Genomic DNA, 23,773 nt, shown 5'->3' on the forward strand with positions numbered 1-23,773 from the left:
ATAGTGATGGGAAGAAAACTGGGACTCAAATCAATGGAGTGGACCAGAAGGAAGAAACAACCAAACAGAAAAGAATGGAAAAATAAGAATTAAAAAAAAAATGAGGAGAGGCTTAGGAACCTCCAGGACACCTTTAAACATTCCAACATCCGAATTATAGGGGTACCAGAAGGGGAAGAGGAAGAGCAACAAGTGGAAAAGGTATTTGGACAAATAATAAAGGAGAACTTCCCCAATCTGGCAAAGGAAATAGACTTCCAGGAAGTCCAGGAAGCTCAGAGAGTCCCAAAGAAGTTGGACCCAAGGAGGAACACACCAAGGCATATCATAATTACATTAGCCAAGATTAAAATGAAGGAGAGAATCCTAGAAGCAGCAAGAGATAAGGGGACAGTCACCTACAAAGCAGTTCCCATCAGATTGTCAGCTGATTTCTCAAAAGAGAAATTGCCTTACAGGCAAGAAGGGGCTGGAAAGAAGTATTCCAAGTCATGAAAGGTAAGGACCTACATCCAAGATTGCTCTATCCAGCAAAGCTTTCATTTAGAATGTAAGAGCAAATTGCTTCTCAGATAAGGTAAAGTTAAAGGAGTTCATCATCACCAAGCCCTTATTTTTGAAATGTTACAGGGACTTATCTAAGAAAAGATAAAAAACATGTATAGTAAAGTGACAGCAAACTCACAATTATTAACAACCACACCTAAAACAAAAACAAAAACAAAAACTAAGCAAACAACTAGAACAGGAACAGAACCACAGAAATAGAGATCACATGAAGGGTTAGCAACAGGGGAGTGGGAGGAGAGAGGGGGAAAAGGTACAGAGAATAAGTAGCATAGATGGTAGGGAGAACATAGACAGGGGGAGGACAGGAATAGTATGGGAAATGTAGAAGCTAAAGAACTTATGACACATGGACATGACTAAAGGGGGAGAATGTGGGTGGGGGAGGGTGTGCAGGGTGAGGGGAGTGAAGGGGGGAAATGGGACAACTGTAATAGCATCATCAATAAAATATATTTCAAAAAACTAAGTAAATATATAGGCTGTTTAAATGTGACAAATGTTTTTAAAGTATTTGAAAGCATTTAAGGTATCAACTTATAAAGAATAAAAAGTTTGATTTATTAGGCAGTAAAAACAAGTAAATAAAGTAAGTATCCTGTTCCTATTTCATCATTAATGAACTTACCACCAACAAACTTTTTTCTAACTCTTCACACTACCTCACTTGTTCATGTTTTCTTTCAAGCGTTATCTATTTTTACGTTTTTACATAACTAAAGTAATGCAATTTTATTATTCTATGATAGCGTATTTACCTTGATAATCACGAAAAGCAACTAATACAAACAACAGAATTTCTTTCAAGGAGAGGAAATAACATGCAAAATAAATATCCTTTAGATGTATGTAGAGACAGTGAGTTAAAGATATAATCATGGAGGGAAATTGAGACAACTTTACTTGAACAACAATAAAAAAAGAAAAAAGAGATTAGAAACAGAAAAGGAAGAAATTAGATCAAACATAAACTGGGGATAAGACAGTTGTAGTATGTGTGAGCTTACAATTTTTTAATGCATTTTGAAACAGATTTTTATGGGAATGTGATTCCTGGGGATAAATTTGGAAATGTCTGTGACTCAATTTATTTTCAGGAAAGTAAGTTTACAAGACAAGAAAAAAAGAGATCTCATCAAAGGAAAGAAGCAATAACAACAAAATAGATACAATACCTCAAACGAACGTTAACAAGAATGTGCAACATCTATATGCACAACATGTTAACATGATGTTCAATGAAAGACACTCCAACAACTGGAAAGCAACATCGTATTCTTGCATAAAAAAACACAGTAAGATATCAATTCACAAAGTTGTTTATAAATTTAATGTGATACAGATTACAGTATCATCAACATCTTTAAAACTAAAACACTTGTTTTCAGTTCACTGGTTAAAATAAACATGCTTTACAGTTGAATATGCAGAAATAAATATCTTTTATGTATACAAAGACTAATTTAAAGACACAATCAAAGAAAAGAACCAATAGCAACAAAACCAATAAAGTGCTTGGGAATAAACTTAACTAGAATATCCACGATCTGCATGAACAACATTTTTACACATGACCCACATGAAAGAAACTTGAAAAGTAACATCACGTTCTCGTTAGAGAAACCATACACAGATGTCATTTCCCAAAGTTGTTTAATATAGTCTATATTACGATATTACAAAGCCGTTTGCCTGCAGGTAAGCTTCTAGCTGTCTCCTGAAGGTCTCACATGTACAACCCCGACGACCATCATCCAGACCACCGAGCGTGACCACACCTCCTGGTGTCCACCTTCCGGACCACCTGGCGTCATGGGTCATTGTGACTGATAACCATCCAGAACCAATCCTAGGGCTGAGAATGCAGGACGAATAATTCTCAGGAAGGTGCCTTTTACTGTAAGAATTCTCCTCTCTTCTCTCCCTTGCACGCTGTGTTTCTGCTTGCAAATGCTAAGGCTCTGAAAGGAATCTCTGTCACTCGTCTCTGGCTCAGCCTCCAGACTCTTCGACTTCGTTTGACACATTTAACACTTACTTACGGCTGTGATGTGGGTGTAAGCAAATGCACATAAGAGGCGGAGAGGAACACACACCGTTTACTGCATCGAACAGTGTCCTGCCCAAAATTCTCGTCCACCTGGAACTTCAGAACGGGAACTTACTGGGCAATGGGGTCTTGGCAGAGGTAATTAGCCAGGTGAAAGTGAGGTCTTGTTGGATTAGGGTGGGCCCTGACCCGGGGGCTGCTGTCCTTCGCTGACAGTCACGTGCGCACACGGGGAAGAAGGCCACAGGAGGATGAAGGCACGACAGGGCTGCCGATGCAGCCGGAGGCCAGGAGAGAGGCTGGCACAGACCCTCCTCCTGGGGCTCCAGAAAGAGCCGACGCTGCTGACACCTCGATGTCAGACTTCGGGCGTCTGGCACTGTGAGAAAAAAGCTGCTGTTGTTTTAAGCCACCCATTTGTGACACTTTGTTATGGCAAATTGATTTAATGTTTTATGGCTCATCTTTTTCAATAAAATAAATTAGTAAAGAAGTTACCCACATTTCATGCTGGAACCTTTGGCTCTGCCACCTAAGTATGAAATCCTGAACAACTCATTAGCTGCATGAAGGCCTCAGCCGCTTTGTCTGTAAAATGGGGATGCTAACACCCACCCTGTTCACTCCCCACATCGCCACTGGAGTCTCCCTGCACCCTTCTCTCACGATCCACATCCACGTCTCCTCCCACACGGCTCCAGTGGCCGTGACCGCCTGGCCGCCCTCCCTGCCACCCCGTCTCCAGCCCACGACTCCAGCCCCCAGCAGACCCATCTCACCGAAGCACCACCGCACGTTCCTTCTCCTCTGTGACCCGCCAACAGCCTCTAATCACCTGTCACGTTAAGTCCGAACTTCTTCGTTGAGTTAAAGACCCTCTGGACTCGGCGCCCCACCTGCCTACCACCCTTATCACTCACCGCTTGCTCCCCTGGTTCAAAGCCAGGTCCAGCCAGAGACAACCTTGGACCCTGGAGCCTTGCCCTCCTCAGCAGTGCCAGTGAGCACGCTCTTCCCAGTGGGCCGGGCCTCCTCCACCCGAGCCCAGCCCCGGGTCTTCTCCCCGCCCCACGACGGAGGGGAGTCCCCTTCCCCCGAATTCCTAGAACACAAACCCTCAGCATCTTACGAATTTTTATTAGTACCCATTAAACTGCAAACACTGTAAGAGAGAAAAAACTTTATTCACTATTGTGCCTCACATGCAATCTGATGGAGAGTGGGTGCTCAGTACACACCATCACATACATGAATAGCAATTATAAAGCACTTCAGTTTCAAGGCATTAACATAGGTTTTACAAACTAAAAAATAATTAGATAGAAATGATATTCAGCAAGTGCCACCTCACTGGCTATAAAACACTGGAACAATTCCCTGCCGCCCCTGCGCCCTGGGGGCTGCAGGCAGCTCCGGGCTCCCCGGCAGCATCCGCACGCCCACAGCCTCCCAACCAGAAGGGCCAGCACCCCGCTCCAGCCTCGTGGCCAGGACCAGCTGGTGGGGGGAGTGTCCCTTCCCACTGGTCAACACCTGTGAGGTGGCAGTTAAATATGTTTATAATTACTGATTATAAATAAAATTTAATTATACAATTTGAAAATGGTGCATCTCCTCATTGCAGCATCTCCTAAAAGAGCAGATTCAGGAATAGAACAGGAAAATAAAACTTGGCCAGTCTCTGTGCATTAGGGCATACCCATCAAGGCTCAGTCTTCATGTAAAACAGAAGGTAGGCAGTTTCCCCCCTAGAGAGAGAGAAAATGCAACATCATAGCAGAAATGAAACATTCACAGTTAACTGCCACCTTATTAACTCAACAACAGTATCAGGGTCAGCAAACTCCCCAGGCTGCTGGATACAGTGCTCATCCACCCACCACCACAGAGGAGCACGTGGGAGGCCACCCTGCACCGCGCTTAGTCCACATCTGCACTGGGGGCTGGCAGACCAGGGACCCACGAGTCCACTCAACTCCACTGGCACACGGCCACGCTCGGTCACCCACGGGCGGCAGTGGCTGCTTTCGGCTACAAGGGCAGCGTTGAACAGCTGCGATAGAGACTGTGGACCACAAAGCCTAAAATATTGATTCTCTGGCCCCTTTTTAGAGTTCGCCAAACTCCGTTCTACTTGATGGGGGAGGGGAGCTGCTGACAAGCAGGAAGTGACAAAGAGTGAGCGCCCACCGGAGGTGCTTCCCAGAGAGGAAAGGGAGGTCGGAGGAGGATTTCAAGCACAAATCCCACCTAGTTCATCACTTCTCAAGTGATCTGGTCAACTTCTGCAGCTGAAGCCATCTCCACTGCCACCTCTGGTGCACGGTGCAGCCCCAACCCAGAGACTCAGCTGGGACACTTACAAAGTCTCCACTTTGACTGCACCCAGCTTTCCTCTTTCCAGCTTCCCTCTACAGCTACTGATTTTTAAAAACACAGGTATTGATATTTACTAAATGCAAGCCACTGACCCAGACAGAGAAAGAGGAAAAGAATGATCCTTGCCCCCAAAGAGTGCATGGGCTACAGTGACAGTTATGTCAGCAAATGGGCACAAAACTGGGGGACCCTTTCCACAAAGGAGGTACGTTCAGAGCACAGTGGGGGCTCGTGAGGAGCCCCTGCAGATCGGCCTGGGTGGGTCAGGGCAGGCTTCGCAGAGCAGGGAGGGCCATGCACCGGGGTGCGCAGGCAGGGTGGGGCCTCTGCCTCGGTGACGAGCTCACAGAGGGGAACACTGGCCAGACCCTGGGTGTGCAAAGCCGGGCAGCTCAGTTGGTTGCAGGGACGTCCTGTACACCTACAGGTTGCAGGTTCGATTCTCAGCGAGGGCACATGCCTAGGCTGTGGGTTGGGTCCCTAGTCGGGGTGCATATGGGAGGCAACCAATCGATGTTTCTCTCTCTCAGATCGATTTAAAAAACCATGTCCTCGGGTGAGGATCAGAAACATAAATAGATAAAATAAACTGTGAGAACATCGTGGCGCGGTGGGGCGGGTGTGAGAGAGGAAGCTGACCGGAACCCATGCGAGTCTCCACGGCCGTGGAGAGCCCTGTACTTCGCCCACTCAAGCGCGCCTCTTACCAGAGGTAGCTGCGGTTGCCGTAGGTGCACCGGACATCTTCCCAGGACACCTGGGCGCACACAGACGGGCTGAGTGAGGCACCCAGGAGCACAGGGTGCCGCGCCCGCCCTCCCTCGCCCCTCCCGGCAGCCCTGCCCAGGGGCCCTGGGGACCCGCAGCGCCGGCTGACAAGCGCCACGGAGAAGGCAAAGTGTCTCTTCGTGCCTTCGCCTCTCCGGCCTCTCTGCTCAGACGTGGTTGTGCTCGGCTCGGAGTTCTAGCCTCACGTTTCTGCCTCTCCTCGCTTTCCTCACGCTCCCCGCAGGGCCTGGAGCCGCAGGGCTCTGAGCTCCGCAGCCACAGCCCTGGACGTGCGGCCACGCGGACTCCGGGGGGCGCTGAGCCCCATGGGGACTCCGTGCAGAAGACAGCTGTCACACCCGCAAACCGTCCCCCCCACAGAGACCGGGGCCACACCGCGGCGGCTCGCGTGGCTTCGAGGACCCACCCGGCCCTGGGCTCAGGAGACGCCACGGAGCGCTAGCCGGGCCGGCGGGGTTTGGGGCAGGGTGGCTCACCGCGCACACACTGGAGTCGTTGAAGCAGAACCACCGCCCGTCCGCAGAGCTCCGGATGTAGGCGCAGTAGTGGCCGAGGTCGGGCAGCCCCACGTGCGCGACCACAGCAAAGAGCTCGTACTGCCCTCCGAGCTGGAAGAACGCAGGGCGGGCAACTCGCCGCGGCCCCCGGCTCCCCCAGCCCCGGCTCCCCCGGCCCGGCTCCCCCAGCCCCAGCCCGGCTCCCCCAGCCCCAGCCCGGCTCCCCCAGCCCCGGCTCCCCCAGCCCCAGCCCAGCTCCCCCAGCCCCGGCTCCCCCGGCCCGGCTCCCCCAGCCCCAGCCCGGCTCCCCCAGCCCCAGCCCGGCTCCCCCAGCCCCGGCTCCCCCAGCCGGGCCTCGGAATGAGGGGACGCTCCCTGCACATTCGTCTGGAATCTACTCCACACCAGGCCCGGGGCCTCGAGGGGACCAGAAAACAGTCCCTGACTTTGAGCATTTTGCTGCTAGGCAAGCCAGAATCAGAATGCCGTGTTTTACACCAGGTGGTATCACAGGCAAATCCAGGAACACCCAACTGCTGCCCAAGAAAGGAAAAGGAACGGCAGCTGAGGGAAGGCTGAGGGGCTGGGGGAGAGCCCCCAGACACAAGACAGGCCTGAGGTGGCCCTGCAGAGAGAACAGGACCGGTGGGCACGCCATGGAGAGGGGGCCCCGGAACACGAGGTCCCGCAGCACGGCAGGCGGTGCGTCCTGAGGACGTGCTCCTGGGGCGGGAGTGGGTGCTCCTCACCTGGCCATCGGCATCGGCATCGGCATCGCGGGGGGCAGCGTCCTCCGTCAGAAGGACCTGACCTAGGTCCAGCCTCTGGGGAAAACACAGGGAACTGCGGAGTTTTTCCGTCCGAGAATTCCTGACGGAGAACCGCATGAGGTGGATCGTCAAGGTCTGGGGCAAACGGGTCGGCTTCAAGACCTGCGGGAGCAAACTCACCGTGGGGACGAAGCCCTCGGCCCGGAAGTGGGGAGATTCGGAGAAACGGCACGGCTGACACGTGAGGAGGGACGCAGGGCGACCCGGTGCAGGGGGCCCCGGTGGGAAGGGAAGGCCTGAGCGGACCCGGGGCCGCAGTGGGGTCTGCGGGCAGAGCTCCTCCGGCCTAGAGGGGAAACTCTGCCCCAGCTCTCGGGCCCACCCTTCTCCCTCAAAAGCGGTCCCTCCCGCTGACGTCCGCGGAGGAGCCCCAGGACCCCGGGCTGCCAGGGGCTCTGTGACCAGTCTCTCAGGGACAGCCCCTCCGGGGGCTCGGGTCTCAGGGGGGAGTACCTGCTGGCAGCGGGTCCTCCTCCCGCAGTGCTCGCAGAAGCACCTGCTCTCGCTGGACAGCGGCCTGGGCTGGAAGCAGCAGCGAAGGGCCTCCTCCTGCCCACCAACCAGAAAACAAGCGGGGTTGGTGCTCCCCGTCCCGAGCGCCGCCCAGCCCTGTGGCGGGACGGCGGGACGCCAGCTTCCCTTCCGGCGTCTCCGTGCCCCCAGACGCCAGGCCCAGCCTGGGGCCCACGGCGGGACGGCACGGAGTGCCTGCTGATCAGAGGGGAAAGTGGGACGGGGCACCTGGAAGTACAACTAGGAGGGGAGACTTTTTTTTGCCAGATCAAGGGAGGACTTAGCCAGAGCCACGCAAAGGAGACAGGAATGATCTTTGAAGGCCAAGCGTGAACTGCAGAAGCCCAGTTACTGAACTAAGGAAGCAGGAAGGTGACGGGGTTCAACAAAAAGACGTTTTATAACGAACAGACAGAGGCAACAGCGTGGAGACGGCCAGACAGAAAGGGGGTGGGGGTGGAGGTGGGCTAAGGGGACGGTGAGGGGGGAAACAATGAAATGGAAAGAGACCCCTGGGGCGGTGGGCACCCGAAATGTGTGTGCAGGTGATGCGTCACTGACGTCACACTCGAAACCTGAGTGGTTTGGTGAGCCGGTGTCCCCTTGCAACTCCGACACACTCACGGGGGGCACCGGGCTGCGAGAGAAGAGGAGACCCACCCAGAGAAGCCCCTTACCAGCGTCCCCAGGAGATGCGAGTCCGCGTCAAAGAGCGACAGCGGGAGGGCCAGCATGCTGCTGTCCTTGCTGCTCTGCCCAGCGCAGTCCAGGCACACGAAGGTCTCCCTCGTCTGGATCGTGTGCAGGGCCTGCAGCCGCTCTGCCTGCGCGGGAGGGGGGGGGTCGGGGTGAAAAGGGCGTGGAGCCCTCGGCAGGCCTGGCAACAGGCCGGGCCAGGACAATCTCCAGAGCTGGGGCCGGCAGACCGAGCTCAAGAAATGGCAGCCACTAGCGCTCTTTGCTCTCCTCCGACAGGTGCAGACAGCATCACGGAACTGTGATCCGCACTTTATGCAACTCTCCCCCTTCACCCTCGCAGCCCCTCTCGGGGGCCACTGCTGAGCGAGCTGAGTGAGTGGCGTCCCAGGCGTGTGCTCCAGGCCTAGAATCTCACCAGGTCCTCATCCGTGATCTGGTCCTTAATGAGGCTCCACATTGTGAGGTAGAGTTGGGCCGCGTCGTGCTGGGCAAACACTGGCCGAAGAGAGAAGGCACAGCCGGGTTAGCGAGTCCCCGGGGACACCGCTCCAGCCCCAGGGCCTGGGTGCCCATGGGCACCCACCACCCCGCGTCTCCCTGCCTTCGCCCTGTGTTCAGGTCCGGTCTCCGCTGCATGTCAGGCGCCACAAATGGAAAACAACCTTGGTTCTGGCTTTTGAGAGCTCCTCTTAAAACTTAACATCCAAGTTTTCTGCTTCTGGTTTGCAGCCCACCCCCAGCGGCCTTCACTCAGGGACCCAACCGGGTAAAACCAGCAGTCGGCGGTGGGTTCGTCCCTGCCCGGGCCAAGCCAGCACTTGACTTGGATTCCTACGGCCGCTCACTGCTCTGTGCCTCCATGTATTTTCCTCATTCACTTCCCTGAAACCCGAGCAGTTTCTCAACGCTGGTATCTGACCCGGGTGCTCCCCAACAGTGTCCGGGAGAACAAGAAAAGACCACCGCAGAGGTAGGGGCGGGCAAGGGAGGAGCGGTGAATTCCATGCGTGTGACGTAAGTTCAGAAGCCTAGGAAAGAGGCCTGGGAAGACAGAGAGAAGGAAGACACACGGAAGACTCTCTCCCCAAAGGGCAGCTACCGGCCGAAACACAAAGACATTGCAAGGAGGGCCACTATTGTAAGTGCACGGAACAGCCATATCTGCTGCCTCAGCCCCATCTTATTTCCGTCGTGGCACTAAGCACAAAAGAAATGTCCTCAGGGCTCTGCTGTAGTGTGTAAATACCATCCGTCCTCTGCCTGCAGACACGTGGGCCCCTCAAAACAGTCTGGGTCGATGTCAGTGCCTCCAACACCAGGGCCCACTGCCCACCAAATGCCACGCTTAGTCCCTCCGCTCCTCTTCCCTCCCCTTCCCCTCCCTCTCGGTCTCCCGAGCCCGCCCACCGGAGCACCAGGCCAGGAGCCGGTGCCGGGGGCCGTCTCACCCGACATGTTGTGCTTCTGGAGGCAATACACGAGCTCCATGGGCCGCACGGCCTTCTGCCGGCTGTCCTGCATCTTCTCCAGCAGCAAGAGCAGCTGGAAGGGCAAGTTCCTCTTCTGCTCCTCCATGCCCACTGGCACCTTCAACCTGCCGGGCAACAACAGCCGTGAGCCCCCCCCCCCCCCGCCCCGGTTCTCTGGGTCGGGAGCACGCTGCGTGCACTCCAGGGGACTTCCAAAAGTCCTCACACACAGGCCAACTCTGTGAACTGGCTAAATCAGAATTTCTGGGGGTGGAAGCCAGTTATCAGAATTTTTCAATGTTCCAAATTATTTAAAATATTCTATTTATCATGTTTTTTTTTAGAGAGGGGAGAAGGCAGGGAGGAAAAGAGGGAGAGGAACATTGATGTACAAGAGAAACATCCACCAGTGGCCTCCTGCATGTCCCCCACAGGGGGCCTGGCCCGCAACCCAGGGGTGTGCCCTGACAGGGAATCGAACCGGCAACGTTCTGGTTTCTGGGACAATGCCCAAACCAATGAGCCACACCAGTCAGGTGGTGTTTATATACTTTTAAAATTTATTAGGGACTGTGTAGTCCAGAATGTGCAGATCAAGACTTTCCTCTGGTGACTGTTGAAAGAAAACTATAGTCGGAGTCACTGTGGGCTTCTGGGCAAGATGAAGACGTAGGTGAAGGCTGCACTCACCTCCTCCTACAACCGCGTCAAAATTCCCGTGCACCTGAACAACGGAACAGCCATGATCCAGCACTGCCAGAGATCAGCCCACAACTAAGGATGTGCAGACACAGCCATGCAGGAAGGACAGACACACAGAACAGGCTGGCCCCACACCCACATGCAGCGGTTAAAAATCAGGATGGGCATCGCAGCTGCACGGGTCCCCTGAGGAGCGAGGGACCCCAGCCCCGCACCAGGCCCCACAGCCAGCCCAGGGTTCCAGTGGCCAGAAGAGGAGTCCCCCAAACTTCTGGCTGTGAAAGCCAGTGGGGCCTGTGGCTGATGGAGACAGAGGGTGTCTGGAGTCCCAGGAGTTCACAAATTCACCCCCTGAGAGACTCCCTCCCTCTGCGCTCCAGCCACGAGGCCGCACCTCGCAAGGCCCCAGGGAGACACACGGGGAGGAACTGACGTGTCTGGCTGTGGCGTGAGAGCTGGGGGCAGCTTTCCCCAGACAGATGTGCTGGCCGAGGCCTCTGTTCCTTTGATGACTCCCCCTCACCTCCCACAAAGCGGGCAGGCAGGCCCCACATCTGAGCCCCCATCGACCTGCTCACACTGTTGGTCCTGCCCTACTGATTCCCTGAGACCCGCCCCAGTGAACCTGCAGAGCCACCCGAGCTGTTTCCAGTGGCTTTTCCATCCAAATAGACTATCTTGGCTCATGCTGCAGAGTTCCCTAAGGTCTCTCAAAGATTCACAAAGCCCAAACAAGCAGCATTTGGCCTTGGTGTGCTAAGCAGCCCCAAGCCCGACACTGACAACAGCTGGCCTCTGTTCACAGCTCAGCATCTGTCAGGCCCCTCCAAGCAAAGCACAAAGGACAGCCACCTGTGGATCACTTTGTAGCTCACACCAGGTGGCCCCAGGCAGGCCAGAGGCAGCAGCTGACCTGGGCCTGCACCTCCCAAGAGGCTCCAGAACCAATACACTCAGTGGCCAAATTCAGATCACACCAGAGCACCACCCGGACACCCCCCAAATGTCACACCCAAAGGCCAGGCCAAGTGCATCCTGCTTTGTAGGGTCAGCCCCTGCACAGCAGCCCCTGCACTGCAGTCACGGCCAGTTCCCACAACCGACCAGCCAGGGGCCCACTGCCTCACAATGGCATGCCCACAGCTGTCAAGGCGCACCCACAATAGGAAGGCACGCAGAACCCACACCGACAGCACAGCGAACACACTGCCTCAGGTGATCGGGGAGGCTGTGTCACTGGGCCCCACAGGACATCTACTACACACGGCCACTCGGCCCAGACCGGGAGACGCAGCAGCTCTACCCGACACACAGAAACACGCACAGGGAGGCGGCCGAAGTGGGGAGGCAAGGACACAGGTCTCAGATGAAAGAACAGAACAAAACTCCAAACAAAAAAGAACTAAGCAGAATGGGGACAAGGCATCTACCTGATGCAGAGGGCAGACCACGAGTTGGAAGGATGCTCAGTGATCTCAGTGAGAACTTCAACAAAGGACAGGAAACATGAAAATGGAGATACAAAACAGTTTAAAAAACAGTCAGAAATTAGAAATACACTAACTGAATAAAGTATACATTAGTGTGAATCAACAGAAGCAGAAGACAGAATCAGCAATTTTGAAGATGACAATTTTGAAAACAATCAGAACAGAAAAAAAATTTTTTAAATGAGGATAGTTTAAAGGGCCTCGGGACAACATCAAGCTCTACAACATTCACATTATACTGGCAGCAGGAAGAGAGAGGGAGAAAGGAATGAAAAGCTTATTTGAAGAAAGAGTGACAGAGAACTCAACCTGGAAAATGGAGACAACTGTACTTGAATAACAAGAGGAAAAAAAAAAAAAGAAAATTCCCCTAAGCTGGTGAAGGAATTAGACCTACAAGTCCAGGAAGCACAGAGAGTCCCACACAAGATGAACCCAACAAGGCCCACTCCAAGACACATTACAATTAAAATGCCAAAGGTTAAAGACAAGGAGAGAATCTAAAAAGCAACAAGAGTAAAGCAGTGAGTTACCTACAAGGGAGCTCCCATAAGACTGTCACCTGATTTCTCAACAGAAACTTTGCAGAAACAAAAAGACCCACTTCAGATGGAAAGACACACACAGATGAAAGCAAAGGGGTGGGAAAGATAGTTCACATAAACAGTAACAAAACTATCTGGTGTAGCCACACTTATACCACACAAAGTGGACTTTCAAAGAAAGGCCATAACAAGAGACAAAGAAGGACTCGGCAGTTCCACTTCTGGACATTCATTTGAAGAAACTCAAGGCACCAGTTTGGAAAGACACATGCATCCATATGTTCACTGCAGCACTATGTGCACTCGCCAAGGTACAGAAGCAACGTTAGTGCCACCAGCAGACAAGTGGACAGAGCAGTGGTGCATGTACGCAATGGACTACGACTTGGCCGTTAGATAAGAATGGCAGCTTACCATCTGTGACAACATGGATGGACCTAGAAGGCAGCACACTAAGTGAAATAAGTCATACAGAGAAAGACAAATACCACATGAATTCACTTACATGTGGAATCTGAAACACAACATAAAAGAAAACCCAAGATACTCATAGATACGAGGAACATTTCGGTGCTTGCCAGATGGGAGTAGAGGTGGGGGAACAGGTCAAAAAGGTAAAGGATTAAAAAGTGGCTCAGTGGGTTGTTGTGTATGCCTGCAAACCAAAGGGTTGCCGGTTCGATTCCCAGTTAGGGCACATGCCTGAGTTGTGGAGCAGGTGCCCAGTAGGGGGTGTATGAGAGGGAACCACACATTGATATTTCTCTCCCTCTCTTTCTCCCTCCCTTCCCCTCTTTCCAAAAAACAAATCTTTTAAAAAATAGTACACGTTGGTAGTTAGTGACAGAACAGTCGCAGGGATGTAAAGCACAGCACAGAGAATGCAGTCACTAACACTGTAATAACTGTGGTGGTGCCAGGCGGGTGCTGGACTTGTCGGGGTGTCCGCTTTGTAACTCACCTAACTGTCTGATCACTGCGTGGGACATCTGAAACTAATACACACTGAATGTCAACTACACGCGAAAAATAAGAAATTATTTTCAAAAGTTCAAGTCACTTGAAAGAACAGTGTTTGAAAATATACGTTATATACATGTTTATGGCCTGAATAATAGTCTTACCTCTTCAGTATCCGGGTAAAGCCCACGTTCCTGATCAACACCTGGATCAGGGAGTTGAGGCAACAGGTCTGCCCCAGGTTGTGCAACCCGACTGGGTCTGCAGAGGGAAGAGGAAAGGCACTGAGGACAAGGCCTGGCGAAGGGACATCACGGAAGTCACGTGTCTCTCGGGAATCTCCTTCAGGACGCAAGATCCTGTAAAGCCCCTCAGAGACACGAAGAACTCCCTGGGGAGCCTGCAGAAGCAGCAGAGGAGAGATCCAGCAGGAGCTCTGAGAGGTGACACAGCCGCAGAAGTCGCGCTGGCCCACTAGGAAGAGAGAGGCGTCCCGAGACACTGTGTGCCTGGGCCTCACAGGTGTGCACACCGTTGTTGGGAGGACAGAGGAGAAGGGGGGAATGATTCAGAAACTGGGTGCGTGAGAATTAGGACTTCCTGCCAGAGCTGAGTCACGCAGGTGTCCCGGGGACTCAGTGGTAACAGTCCTCTCTCGGTGGGAAGGCCCTGCCCAGTCTTGCCCACATGGTTGGAGAAATCGGAACAAAGCTCATGGGGAGAGTCACTATGACCCAAACCCACCTGCAGGGGTCGGAAGCGACAAGGAGCCCAGCAGGGCGTCAGAAAACCGAGAGGCAGCGTTTCTCTAACCCACTTGCAACCCACGTCTCCTTCTCCGCCCAGCCTGGGGCTCCACAGTCCCCACAGGTGAGTGACTTAAGGGGGAGGGAGGGCCACTCCTCGCAGGATTCCTGAGACGGGGCAGTGAGAATGTACAATAAAAATCCAGGGGGGTGCAGGTCACAGAGTTGCACCCCTGAACCAGCAGAAGCGCTGACCTCTGGACACACCGGCCCAAGGGGGGGCTCTCTGCCCAGCCTCCTCTGAGGAGTGCCCCTCCCCCACACCCACACAACCGCATGCACTCGGCAGGGGGACCTTTTACCCCCATTCAGAGAGGCTGAAATGGAGGCACAAGAGATCAGGGGTCTTTCACCACAAAGCCCTACTGCCCATGGTCCGGTGGATGAACCAGAGGGGCCTGCGCGGTCAAAAGGCGGGGGAGGGCGGTAATGACCGTGAGGGCTGTCCCAGGCCCCGAGGTGTGAAGGTAGCCGCTCCCTCTTCTTCTTCATGTTGCTGCTCTCTTGCTTGTTCTCAACAGGGTCCGCCGAGGGCTGCTGAGACTCAGCCAGGGCTGATGCGCTGATGTCCTCAGGAACCGAAACGCCCCTGCCCATTAGCGACCACTCCGAAGTCCCCAGGCCTCTGGCCGGCCGGTCTTCAGCATGGCACGACCTCGCTTCCGGACAGAGCTCTCCTGCGCGGAGGTCTGTGAAAACACAGCACGGGCCTTAGGGACAAGTGAGTAGGGAGACCAGACACCGGCTCCCAAGGATGCGTGGCCACGGTTCCAGCCTGGGCCGCCCTGCAGCTCACGGGAACCGAGGACTGCAGCTCTGCGGCACGCCAAAAACATGTCACACTTTTTGCCAATCTGACAAAAGATATACAGGTATAGTTTTGATTCGTTCACACCGGATGGCTACTCTTGGGCTGGGTGTTGTCATTTCTCACTTGACCATCTGAGAGGAAAGAGCTCAGTGCCCCCGACCGCACAGCCGGGTGGCGCAGGCCGCGGGAGTTCCCGCAGCACCGCACCGTGCCGCGCACCCACACTCCTTGTCCGCGTCTCCCCATTCCTAACGCAGCAGAGTGGGCTTCCCCACTTTCTCCGCCTCCACCCCAGGGTCCCCACTCTGGCGGACCAGACATTCGCCCAGGGGTGCAGGCCGGAAATCCCCTCGCTCCTCCTTCCCCAGTCCAAAGGCCCGGGGGCTGTCAAGTCCCTGGCCTGAAGGCCGCTCACAAGCACTCTCACTGTTGTCCACACGCGTGCCTTCCGGTGCAGAAGATATACACAGAGACACGTTGAAACGGAGTCAGAGCTGCTGCCCAGGGGAAATGCCTCACAGGTCAGAGGCCTCAAGCCTTTGGATGTTAAAGGGGCGGAAACCACCTTCGGACTGGGCCTAGAGCATCAGGGTACCTCAAAGGACTGTTTGCAAAGACAACAGGAAAGCAGTGTGGTGACTAAGGGCCTGCTGACTACCAGGCTGAAAACCGGAAGCACTGCCTAGAGTTAGTGTCCGGGGCAGCTTGTCTGCTCCAGCAGAGATGCCAGGGTGTGGAAGACACACCCTGGCCTCTGTGTCCTCATCAGGGCAGTGGCTGGCTTTCCCTGAATCAGAGCTTCCTGGAGAGCTGTTCTTTATCTCCAAGGCTCACTACTTCCCGTGGTGGCCTTTGGTTTTAGGTTAACGCAGAAAACCGTGTCCCAGCAGGCCCGGGGGGTTTTCCAGGTTCCCAGGTACATTGTGCACAGAGCTACTGAACTGCTGGGCTCCCTGTATTCTCGTCACGGGGGGAAGAGCCGTCTCTGCACTCGGGGTGGGTGAGCATGCCACTCAGACCCCCGCAGGGCAGGCACCAGGCCCGGGCACAGCGGGTGTTAGTGGCCGGCAGCTGCCAGCTGAGTCCTCTGGGGAACATGCCCCAGGGAAGGAAGCTAGCCCAGTCCCAATTCTGGGGCCAGAGGAGGAGCAGGTATGAAGGCTTGGGCACCGAGCCTGCAGGCAAAACAGCTCTGAGGGTCGTCCTGCCCCAGGGCGCCCCTTCAGTTCTGCCGAGGCCTCTGTGGCGACCATCCAGTGGGCCCCCGTCTCTCTTCCCACCCCTGCTTTGCTCACCCCGAGAAACCTCCTGGACACACATCTCAGACAGAGTCTTAGTGTTGAAGCAGATGTCCACCCGTGAGCCCCGTGTACCTTCAGCAGCTTCTGTTGCACTGGGCACAGGGCCCGGTGGGTCCGGTAAGCAAGTGAGGGCGGGAGTGGATGAGGTCGTGTAGGGAATGAAACAACTTCCCAAATAACTAAGTGGCTGTCACGTGGAGGAGACACAACTGGACTTACTGTCTGTGGGGCCTGGGGGTCGGCAGGTCAAACTACCTACTGTGTGACAAGCACAAAGACACAGGTGTTTCATAGGGAACACCCAAGAGCTTCCTCACAGCCCTGGCGGAGGCCCGTAAGCTCGGGCTGTTAGCCCAGGCCCTACAGGAAGGGACCTACAGAGCTGGGACCCGCACTCGGACCAGATTCCTGGGAGGCCGTGTGTGCGTTCTGTGGGAGAAGCCGCTCCTGACAGGAAGTCCTAAAGGACACCCTAAAGGCCCCTGGCTGCCTACTCAAAATAGGCCCTCAGAGTTCCTTGTTATTTGATCCTTACTTCCTGGCAATGATTAATGAGCTTTACCTGAATTCCTGTGCAAACGAACCCAATAGAAGGCCATTGAGGAACAGGATCCTGGTCCTTCTCCAGTGAGAGATCGGCCACCTTTCCTCCCCAGGCAGATCATGTCTTGGAAGACTTATTCTCACCTGTGGCAGATGGGGGGCCCTGTGGACAAAGCTCCCCCACACACCACAGCAAGAAAACCACCAGCCAAAGAGAACAGCCCGTGACCACAAGGGAACAGAGCCAAGAGACAGGGACAGACAGAAAACCAGAATCCCGCGGCCTTCAGCTTCAGCCCAGGAAGCAGCCACGCCTCAGGCTGCCCACCCACCACGCCCCCCCCCCAGAGGTCCTCTGCCGTTTTTCAGTTTAGTTTGAACTGAGTTCCTGCCCCTTCCAGCTGAAAGGGTGCTGACTGGTACTGAGTCAACTTCTAGGGCTCTCTCTTCAGGAAATAACCAGAGATCTATGTAAAGATCAAAGATCTATGTAAGAGATTATTGACCAAAATTTGTTTTTATGGCCCATTTTCATTATGTATTTAACAAACAAGGTAAAATGAAATATTGATAAGAAAAGTAATGACATTTAGGAAATTGTGGGAAATTCATTCCGTTACCATTTTGTCCATTCTTCTAGACATCTTATTGTTCCTCTTTAACAGTAGGTGATTTATCAAACAAGGATTTTTTTTGTTTTGTCAACTGCCAAAAAAGAAAAGTACCCTTTCAAATTCAAGGGCTGCAACACTATTTATAGTAGCAAAAAAAAAAAAAAACAACAAAATACAACAATAAGAGTTAACTAAATTATGATTCATAAAATGAAATACTATGGTGGCATTAAAATAATTTTAGACTGTTTAATAAAGACGGAGAAATGACTATTTCATTGAATAAAAAGAAATGATAAAGAAATCATATAGTATGAACCTAATTTCATAAAACACAAATGGAAGTACACACACACAGAAAATGACTGGGATGAAATATAACAAAAATGTCATTGAAAGGTAAATCTCACTGGTGGGATTGCACACAATTTCTGGGTTTTTTTTTCCTTGTTTTCAAACGTTATTTTTTTATTTTTAGATTGAGGTGATGGGAAGGAGAGAAACATTGCTGAATGGCTGCCACTTGTGCGCCCCCTACTGGGGACCTGGCCCTGCAACCCAGGCCTGTGCCCTGACCAGGGATCAGACCAGCAACCTCTCAGTTCCCAGGCCGGCACTTAATCCACTGAGCCACTCCAGCCAGGGCTCTTGATTACTTCCCTTACTTTGTAAATATATTGTAATTAACTGATATGTAATTTTTAAATAATAATTCACTTAGAGGATAGATTTAATATCTTTCAACAGAGCCTTTGTTGGCATGGTGTTCTCGTTCCAAGATCCCAAAACTTAACAAGTTAGGAATGAAAAGAAGTGTAAGAATCTTCTTTCTTAATCCTTTTAGAGAATGTGGAGGAAAGAAGAACATCTGCAGTTAGGAAACAGCTAAATGTAAGTGGGTATCTTATTACACTCATGTTAACAAACACCTCATTTTCTCAGTAAACATTTATTTTCAAAAGCCATCAACAGCTGTTCCTCTTCTGAGTCTCAGTCTGGGAGAGTCAAGCTGAGGACAGGCAACAATTCCATGAGCAAGAAACAGGACTCTGCGGCCACCCTGAGGGGGCGCCTGCCAGAAGAGTCACAGGGGCCAGCCTGTGCTTTCCAGACACTTTCCACCAAGACCTGGGAAAGACTCACTGCAACCAAAAAGGGCAGCGAGACTCCGGCTGGCGGGCCAGGTGCCAAAGGGCAAGAGACCGAGGCAGCAGCCTTTGGAGCTGATGGCAGAGGAGACAGGTAAGGGACGCAATAACAGGAAGGAAAGTGAAACTTAGAATCCAGAAGGGTGGGGAAGGTGGAGTGGGCAGGCGGCTGACGGCTGAGCTCAGCGAGCTTGACAAACACCCACCACAGAAGAGAAGAGAGGAACACCTCGAGGAAGCTGAATTTTCAAAGTCGACCCCTGACCAAAAACTGGCTCTGACAGAGGATTTTTAAGGCATGGCACTGTATGTATGACAGTGTGGCAGTGGATACATAGCATTACACATTTGTCAAGGCTCACAGAACACAGACACCAAGAGTGGGCCCCCTTGTCAAGTAGACTTTGTAGTCCATCAGTTGTGACAGATGTATCTCTCTGGCAGGGGGAGGTTCATAAGGAGGAGGCTGGGGACAGGGGCCCTGTGTGGGGAGTCTGTGCTTCCCACTCAATTTGGCTCTGAACCGAAATTGCTGTAAAAAATAAACTTTTTAAATTTAAATCGATTAGGGTAAAATTGGTTGATAATGCTTTTTTTTTTAAATACATTTTTTGTTTCCAAAAAACAAAACCAACTTAGCTCCCATCTTTCCTAAATTTTTACCCTTAAAATAAGTAGGAGATGTGACCGACAGAAGCAGCTGGCTTGGGCCCACAGCCCCTGCAGCCACAGAACCCACCAGGGCGTCCAAGAAACAGCAACCAGTGTGACGCAGGAAACCTAACGTGGTTCCCGTCACAATGAGACTGTCTGCAAAAGCCCCGACTCTGTCTGTAAATGCCCCAAGAAGAACAAAACCAGCAGGCCTGGAGCATGGCGCAGGCTGCCCCAGTCTTCCAGACCCAGCCCACGATGCCGACAGCAAACCTGGCCCTCCTTCTTAACCACTGGCTGTGCTTCCGTGCTCACAGTGTGCGGGGCAGGCGGGTGACTGCACGGCACCTTAGACCCAGAACAGGAGGGGATCTGAGGGCTACTCCAAAAAAAAAAAGGATAGGAAAAAAACACAACCATGTGAAACACATTAGGACTTACCTTCTTTTTTAAATCAAATCTTTCTTTTTTAATAAAACATTTTATTTCTTTCTTATTTTTAATGAGAAGGGAAGGGGGAGGGAGAAAGGGGAGAAACACGTCAGTGTGAGAGAGAAACATCTCTCAGTTGCCTCTCCTACACGCCTGGACCTGGGACCTAACCAGGAGCCCAGGCATGTTCCCCAATCAGGAGTCGAACCCCCACCCTTCCCCTTTGTGGGACGGCGCCCAAACGACTGGGTGTGCTGGTCAGGGCAGGACCTAACTTCTTTTAGCCTGCATACATGTTAAACATTTTCCCCTTGGCGAGCCAAGAAATCACTGTGCCAAAGTTCCAAAACTGTGCAGCACTTCTGTTAATAGTGAAAAGGGGAGATAAAAGCCTTTTCTGCAGTTTTTTTGCTAATGCTCCAAAAACCAAGATGAAGCTACATACCGGTATTAGTCTCCCACCCACTGTCCGGGGAACATGACCAGGACACGCAGATTTAACCCCCCTCCCCTCCCCTCCCCCCACCTCCCTCTGCACAGCATAGCAGAAATGTGTTTAAATATCTGCCTTGTTTTCTGGAGCAATTTCAAAGTACAGCCACTTCAGTGTTGCAAACTATGCCGTTAAAGCCTGTAACCTAACTTTCAAGAACCCCGAGTTTCCGGGGTCGTAGAAGGAAGGTTTATGTCTAAAGATCTAAATTCAGCTTTCTTTCGGGAAAAGTGGGGAGGAGGTAGGAAACAGACCAAAACGAAAATACTGTCATTTGCCCAAATGGACTAAATTTTTCCAGTGTCTCAATATGTTTTCCCACTGACCCAGCGGGGAACTTTCCACAAATATATTTTTATATTAGTATGAAGGTGTACATAAAATATTTATTGCTCCATCATCTACACCGGTAAATATAGGAAACAACCTAAATGTCCATGAGCTCTTTAACAGGTGAGATATCCTCACATTATGTACCAATTTTGAAAAATTAGGAGATATATCTATATGTCTTGTCATGGCAAGATGCCCATCATATACTGTCTAGAGCAAAAAAAAACAAATCCCGTAACAACTTTAAAGACTTGTACATATACAAGTTTCTAGTACACGAAAACGATACTGAGTTGAGGACTTAGAGAAGCTTTTGTTTCTACATTACATCTTTGTCTAGCTGGCTTGTGTATTGCATTTTTTTTTCACAAGCTTGAAGCCATGCAAAAAGTCCACATAAACATATCCACTTGGAAAAAATTCATTCGTCCCACATATGGATGTCATGACTACAGACCATTATTAAAATTTGCTGATCCCCTAATATATTCCTTAATTATCCAGGGGCTAAGCATAGCTCCGTGGGGTGTCTTTCTGGAAAGAAAGCTTACAAATTAGCACCAAACTTGCCTTAAGTGCCACGCCGGCGCCAAGCTTTCACTGCGGAGCTGGATGCTGGAAACAGGAGAGCGTCCCCCGCGCTGCCGGCTCCAGCTCTCGTCCAGACGCACTGAGCCCGAGCCCGAGCCCGAGCCGAGCCCGCGCCAGAGCCGCTCGGCCCGCCCACTCCACCTGCCCCGCCCGCGCGGCTTTCGATTCCCACGGAATGGAAAGTGAAACTCAGCGGGGCGCCCAGCTCGGCGCCCGCTGCACCAGGGCGCCTGCGCAGGCGAGCCCGGGAGTTGCTGGGGGCGCCCCATCTGCGCTGTTCGCTGGCGCGTTTGAAGAAGCTGGGTGTGGAACGCACACGTTTCGCCCAGCATCCCGAGGAGACGCGCTTCTCCCCGTTTAACGTTTTCAGCTCGCTGCGCACACGATGCGGTTATTATAGTCGCTTGGCAATCCACAGTACACAGGGCAGCATTTTCCCCTTTTCTAGTGCTAGAATTTCCCGAATTGTTTACCTTAAAATCAACACGGTGCGTAGTGGATGAAATCTGGCACACAGGCATAAAGCTGTTACTCTGTCTTGTGGTTCTGCTGCCAGGGTCCACGGGGTAAAGGGTAGAGCAACCCCGGAAAAGAAGGTGCACTATTTATTTCTCATTAGAAATTCTAAAGGCAAGGTCTACTTCAATGCCAACAGGAATCCCCAATTTGGGGTGCTGGGAAGAAGGAAACTATTCAGAACAAAAAGCTCATCTGTGTAACAGCGCCGCTGGGAGGCAGCCCTGGGGGGAAAGGGTCCTGGGACCAGCGGCCATGGGGTCAGGTTCCTCTCCTGGGCACACTCTGCTCCTCCTGAGGCTGGAAAGGCGCTCTTCAGCAGAAAGGTGCAGTTGCCCCCCAAACCAGAGCAGAGCCCTAGCAGCTGAGGCTGGGTGGACTGAGCACTGGCCTGCGGACTGAGAGGCGGCGGGTTCAGGTCTCAGGCAGGGCACAGCCTGGGCTGTGGGCTGTGAGAGGCAAGAAGTCTGTGTTTGTCTCACGCGTAGATGTTTTTCTCCCCTCCTTCCCCTCTCTACAGAAATAAATAAATAAAATATTTAAAAAAGAAAAAATAGGAGGAGGTGGCTTATATTGACAGAAGTCCCTTCCCCTGGCCCCTGATTGATCTGCCCACATGCAAATAAAGACTCCAATCCTGGAAGTTTGATTGGTTCAAGAGCACTGCCCTGATTGGTCAGAACAGAGCCACTCTGGTTGGTCGGAGCTGTACCGATGATTGGATGGAGAAAGCCTTAGTCCTATTGGTTGAAATAGGATTCCAGGGAACCTTTATGAGGCTGGCAAGAGCACAGTACAGGTTTTTCCCTGAAATGCGGTTTGTGTGAGAGGCCCCTGTGCAGGAACTGCTGCTGAGCTGTTTTTAAGAATTTTAGCTCACTGAGCTACGAGGAGTGCTTCTTAGTAGATGTCTTCTTTCCCAAGGTTTACAACCTCTAACATCTGCTGTATCCCTGAGAAATGCCAATCTCTCTACTAAACTCTAAACCTAATTTGATCTAGACTACAGCCTCTGGGTGGAAAACCTATTTTTTACCCCAATTTTAAGGATGAGAATATTGAACTTCAAAGAGGTTAAATGACCTGCCCAAGGTCAGAAAATTACAAGAGGGAAGCCAGGATTTCAAAAAGGTCTGACCTCAGAACCTTGGGTCTTAACCAGCGTGTGTAAAATACAGGCTCGGTGAAATTGGGAACTAACCTGCTGGGCATGCAGACACACAAGGTTAAAGGACCTGTCACCTACACACATGAATGGCTTGTTGCCCCTTTATGTCATGTGTGTTCACTTCCGCGGGTAGGGGCAGAAGGGCCACCTGCCAGGGGCTCAGGTGCTGGCTGTTGGGCAGGGATGCAGGATGCAATCTGCCCACAAGGGCCCGTCCTTTGTGAGAGCCGTCCACCGGCAAGTGGTGAGGGTGGGCGGTTCCAGGAATCCAGGCCTCCTTGAGCCGGGTCTGCAGAGAGGAGTCACGGCAGGAAGATACTGTACACGTGCACACAGTATGTGTGGGTGGGCGCATGCGGTAGATATGCCTACGTCCACGTGCGTGAGCACGTTCACCCTCTCACCTGTGCGGAGGCTCCCGGTGCCTCGCAGCCTGAGCAGGGAGCAGTGAGGCACACAGCACAGCATGGTCTCGCTGGCACTTGGGTTTTGGGTGGACAGCCCGGGGTCACACAGCACATCTGCTGACCGTCAGTCGTGCAGCCAAAGCCAGAGACGTGCTAAGTCTTGCCAGTGAACAGGAACCTCGTAAGTCCTCGTGGGTGAAGGATACTGGGGAAGGATATTGCAAAATGCAGTGCAGTTCGCTAAATATTTTAAGTCAGTCGAACGTTAGGGAGTAAGCTCTGTTTGCTCCCAGTGATTCTCAGCAGAGAGCTGTTTCTAGTCGACCAGTTCGTTCTGCCTGAATCTCGGCGACACCGTGTAACAAAGTAACTGGTGTTGCTGCGTCCATAGAGTGGACAAGAGCCGAGCCTGGGGCTAGAGGCTGGACACAGGATGTGAGATCCATTACGGTTATTATGAGGGCTC

At 52.3% G+C, this 23,773-nt stretch overlaps 1 protein-coding gene across 1 annotated transcript; it reads right to left on the reverse strand.

Moving 5' to 3' along the window:
- Positions 1-3,785: 3,785 nt before the first annotated feature.
- Positions 3,786-15,008, reverse strand: USP18 (ubiquitin specific peptidase 18). Its single transcript, XM_028526348.2, has 10 exons — positions 14,731-15,008; positions 13,655-13,751; positions 9,773-9,918; positions 8,740-8,819; positions 8,303-8,449; positions 7,566-7,661; positions 7,032-7,214; positions 6,262-6,393; positions 5,704-5,753; positions 3,786-4,365 (listed from the first exon to the last, which is right to left on the reverse strand). The coding sequence occupies exons 1-10, from the start codon at positions 14,891-14,893 to the stop codon at positions 4,320-4,322; spliced, it is 1,140 nt and encodes a 379-aa protein (XP_028382149.1). The 5' UTR covers positions 14,894-15,008; the 3' UTR covers positions 3,786-4,319.
- Positions 15,009-23,773: the final 8,765 nt, after the last annotated feature.

The sequence above is a fragment of the Phyllostomus discolor genome, chromosome 11 (assembly GCF_004126475.2).
Source record: "Phyllostomus discolor isolate MPI-MPIP mPhyDis1 chromosome 11, mPhyDis1.pri.v3, whole genome shotgun sequence".
Classification (NCBI taxonomy): domain Eukaryota; kingdom Metazoa; phylum Chordata; class Mammalia; order Chiroptera; family Phyllostomidae; genus Phyllostomus; species Phyllostomus discolor.

What these genes read in the sequence shown, in the direction of transcription:
- USP18 (XM_028526348.2), bottom strand. Translation starts at nt 14,893, where the DNA reads ATGGGCAGGGGCGTTTCGGTTCCTGAGGACATCAGCGCATCAGCCCTG. An exon ending in GGCCTGGGACAGCCCTCACG is followed by an intron (nt 13,752 to 14,730) that starts GTCATTACCGCC and finishes TTCCCTCTGCAG; the next exon opens with ACCCAGTCGGGTTGCACAAC. An exon ending in GGAGGACCCGCTGCCAGCAG is followed by an intron (nt 7,215 to 7,565) that starts GTACTCCCCCCT and finishes TTGCTCCCGCAG; the next exon opens with GTCTTGAAGCCGACCCGTTT.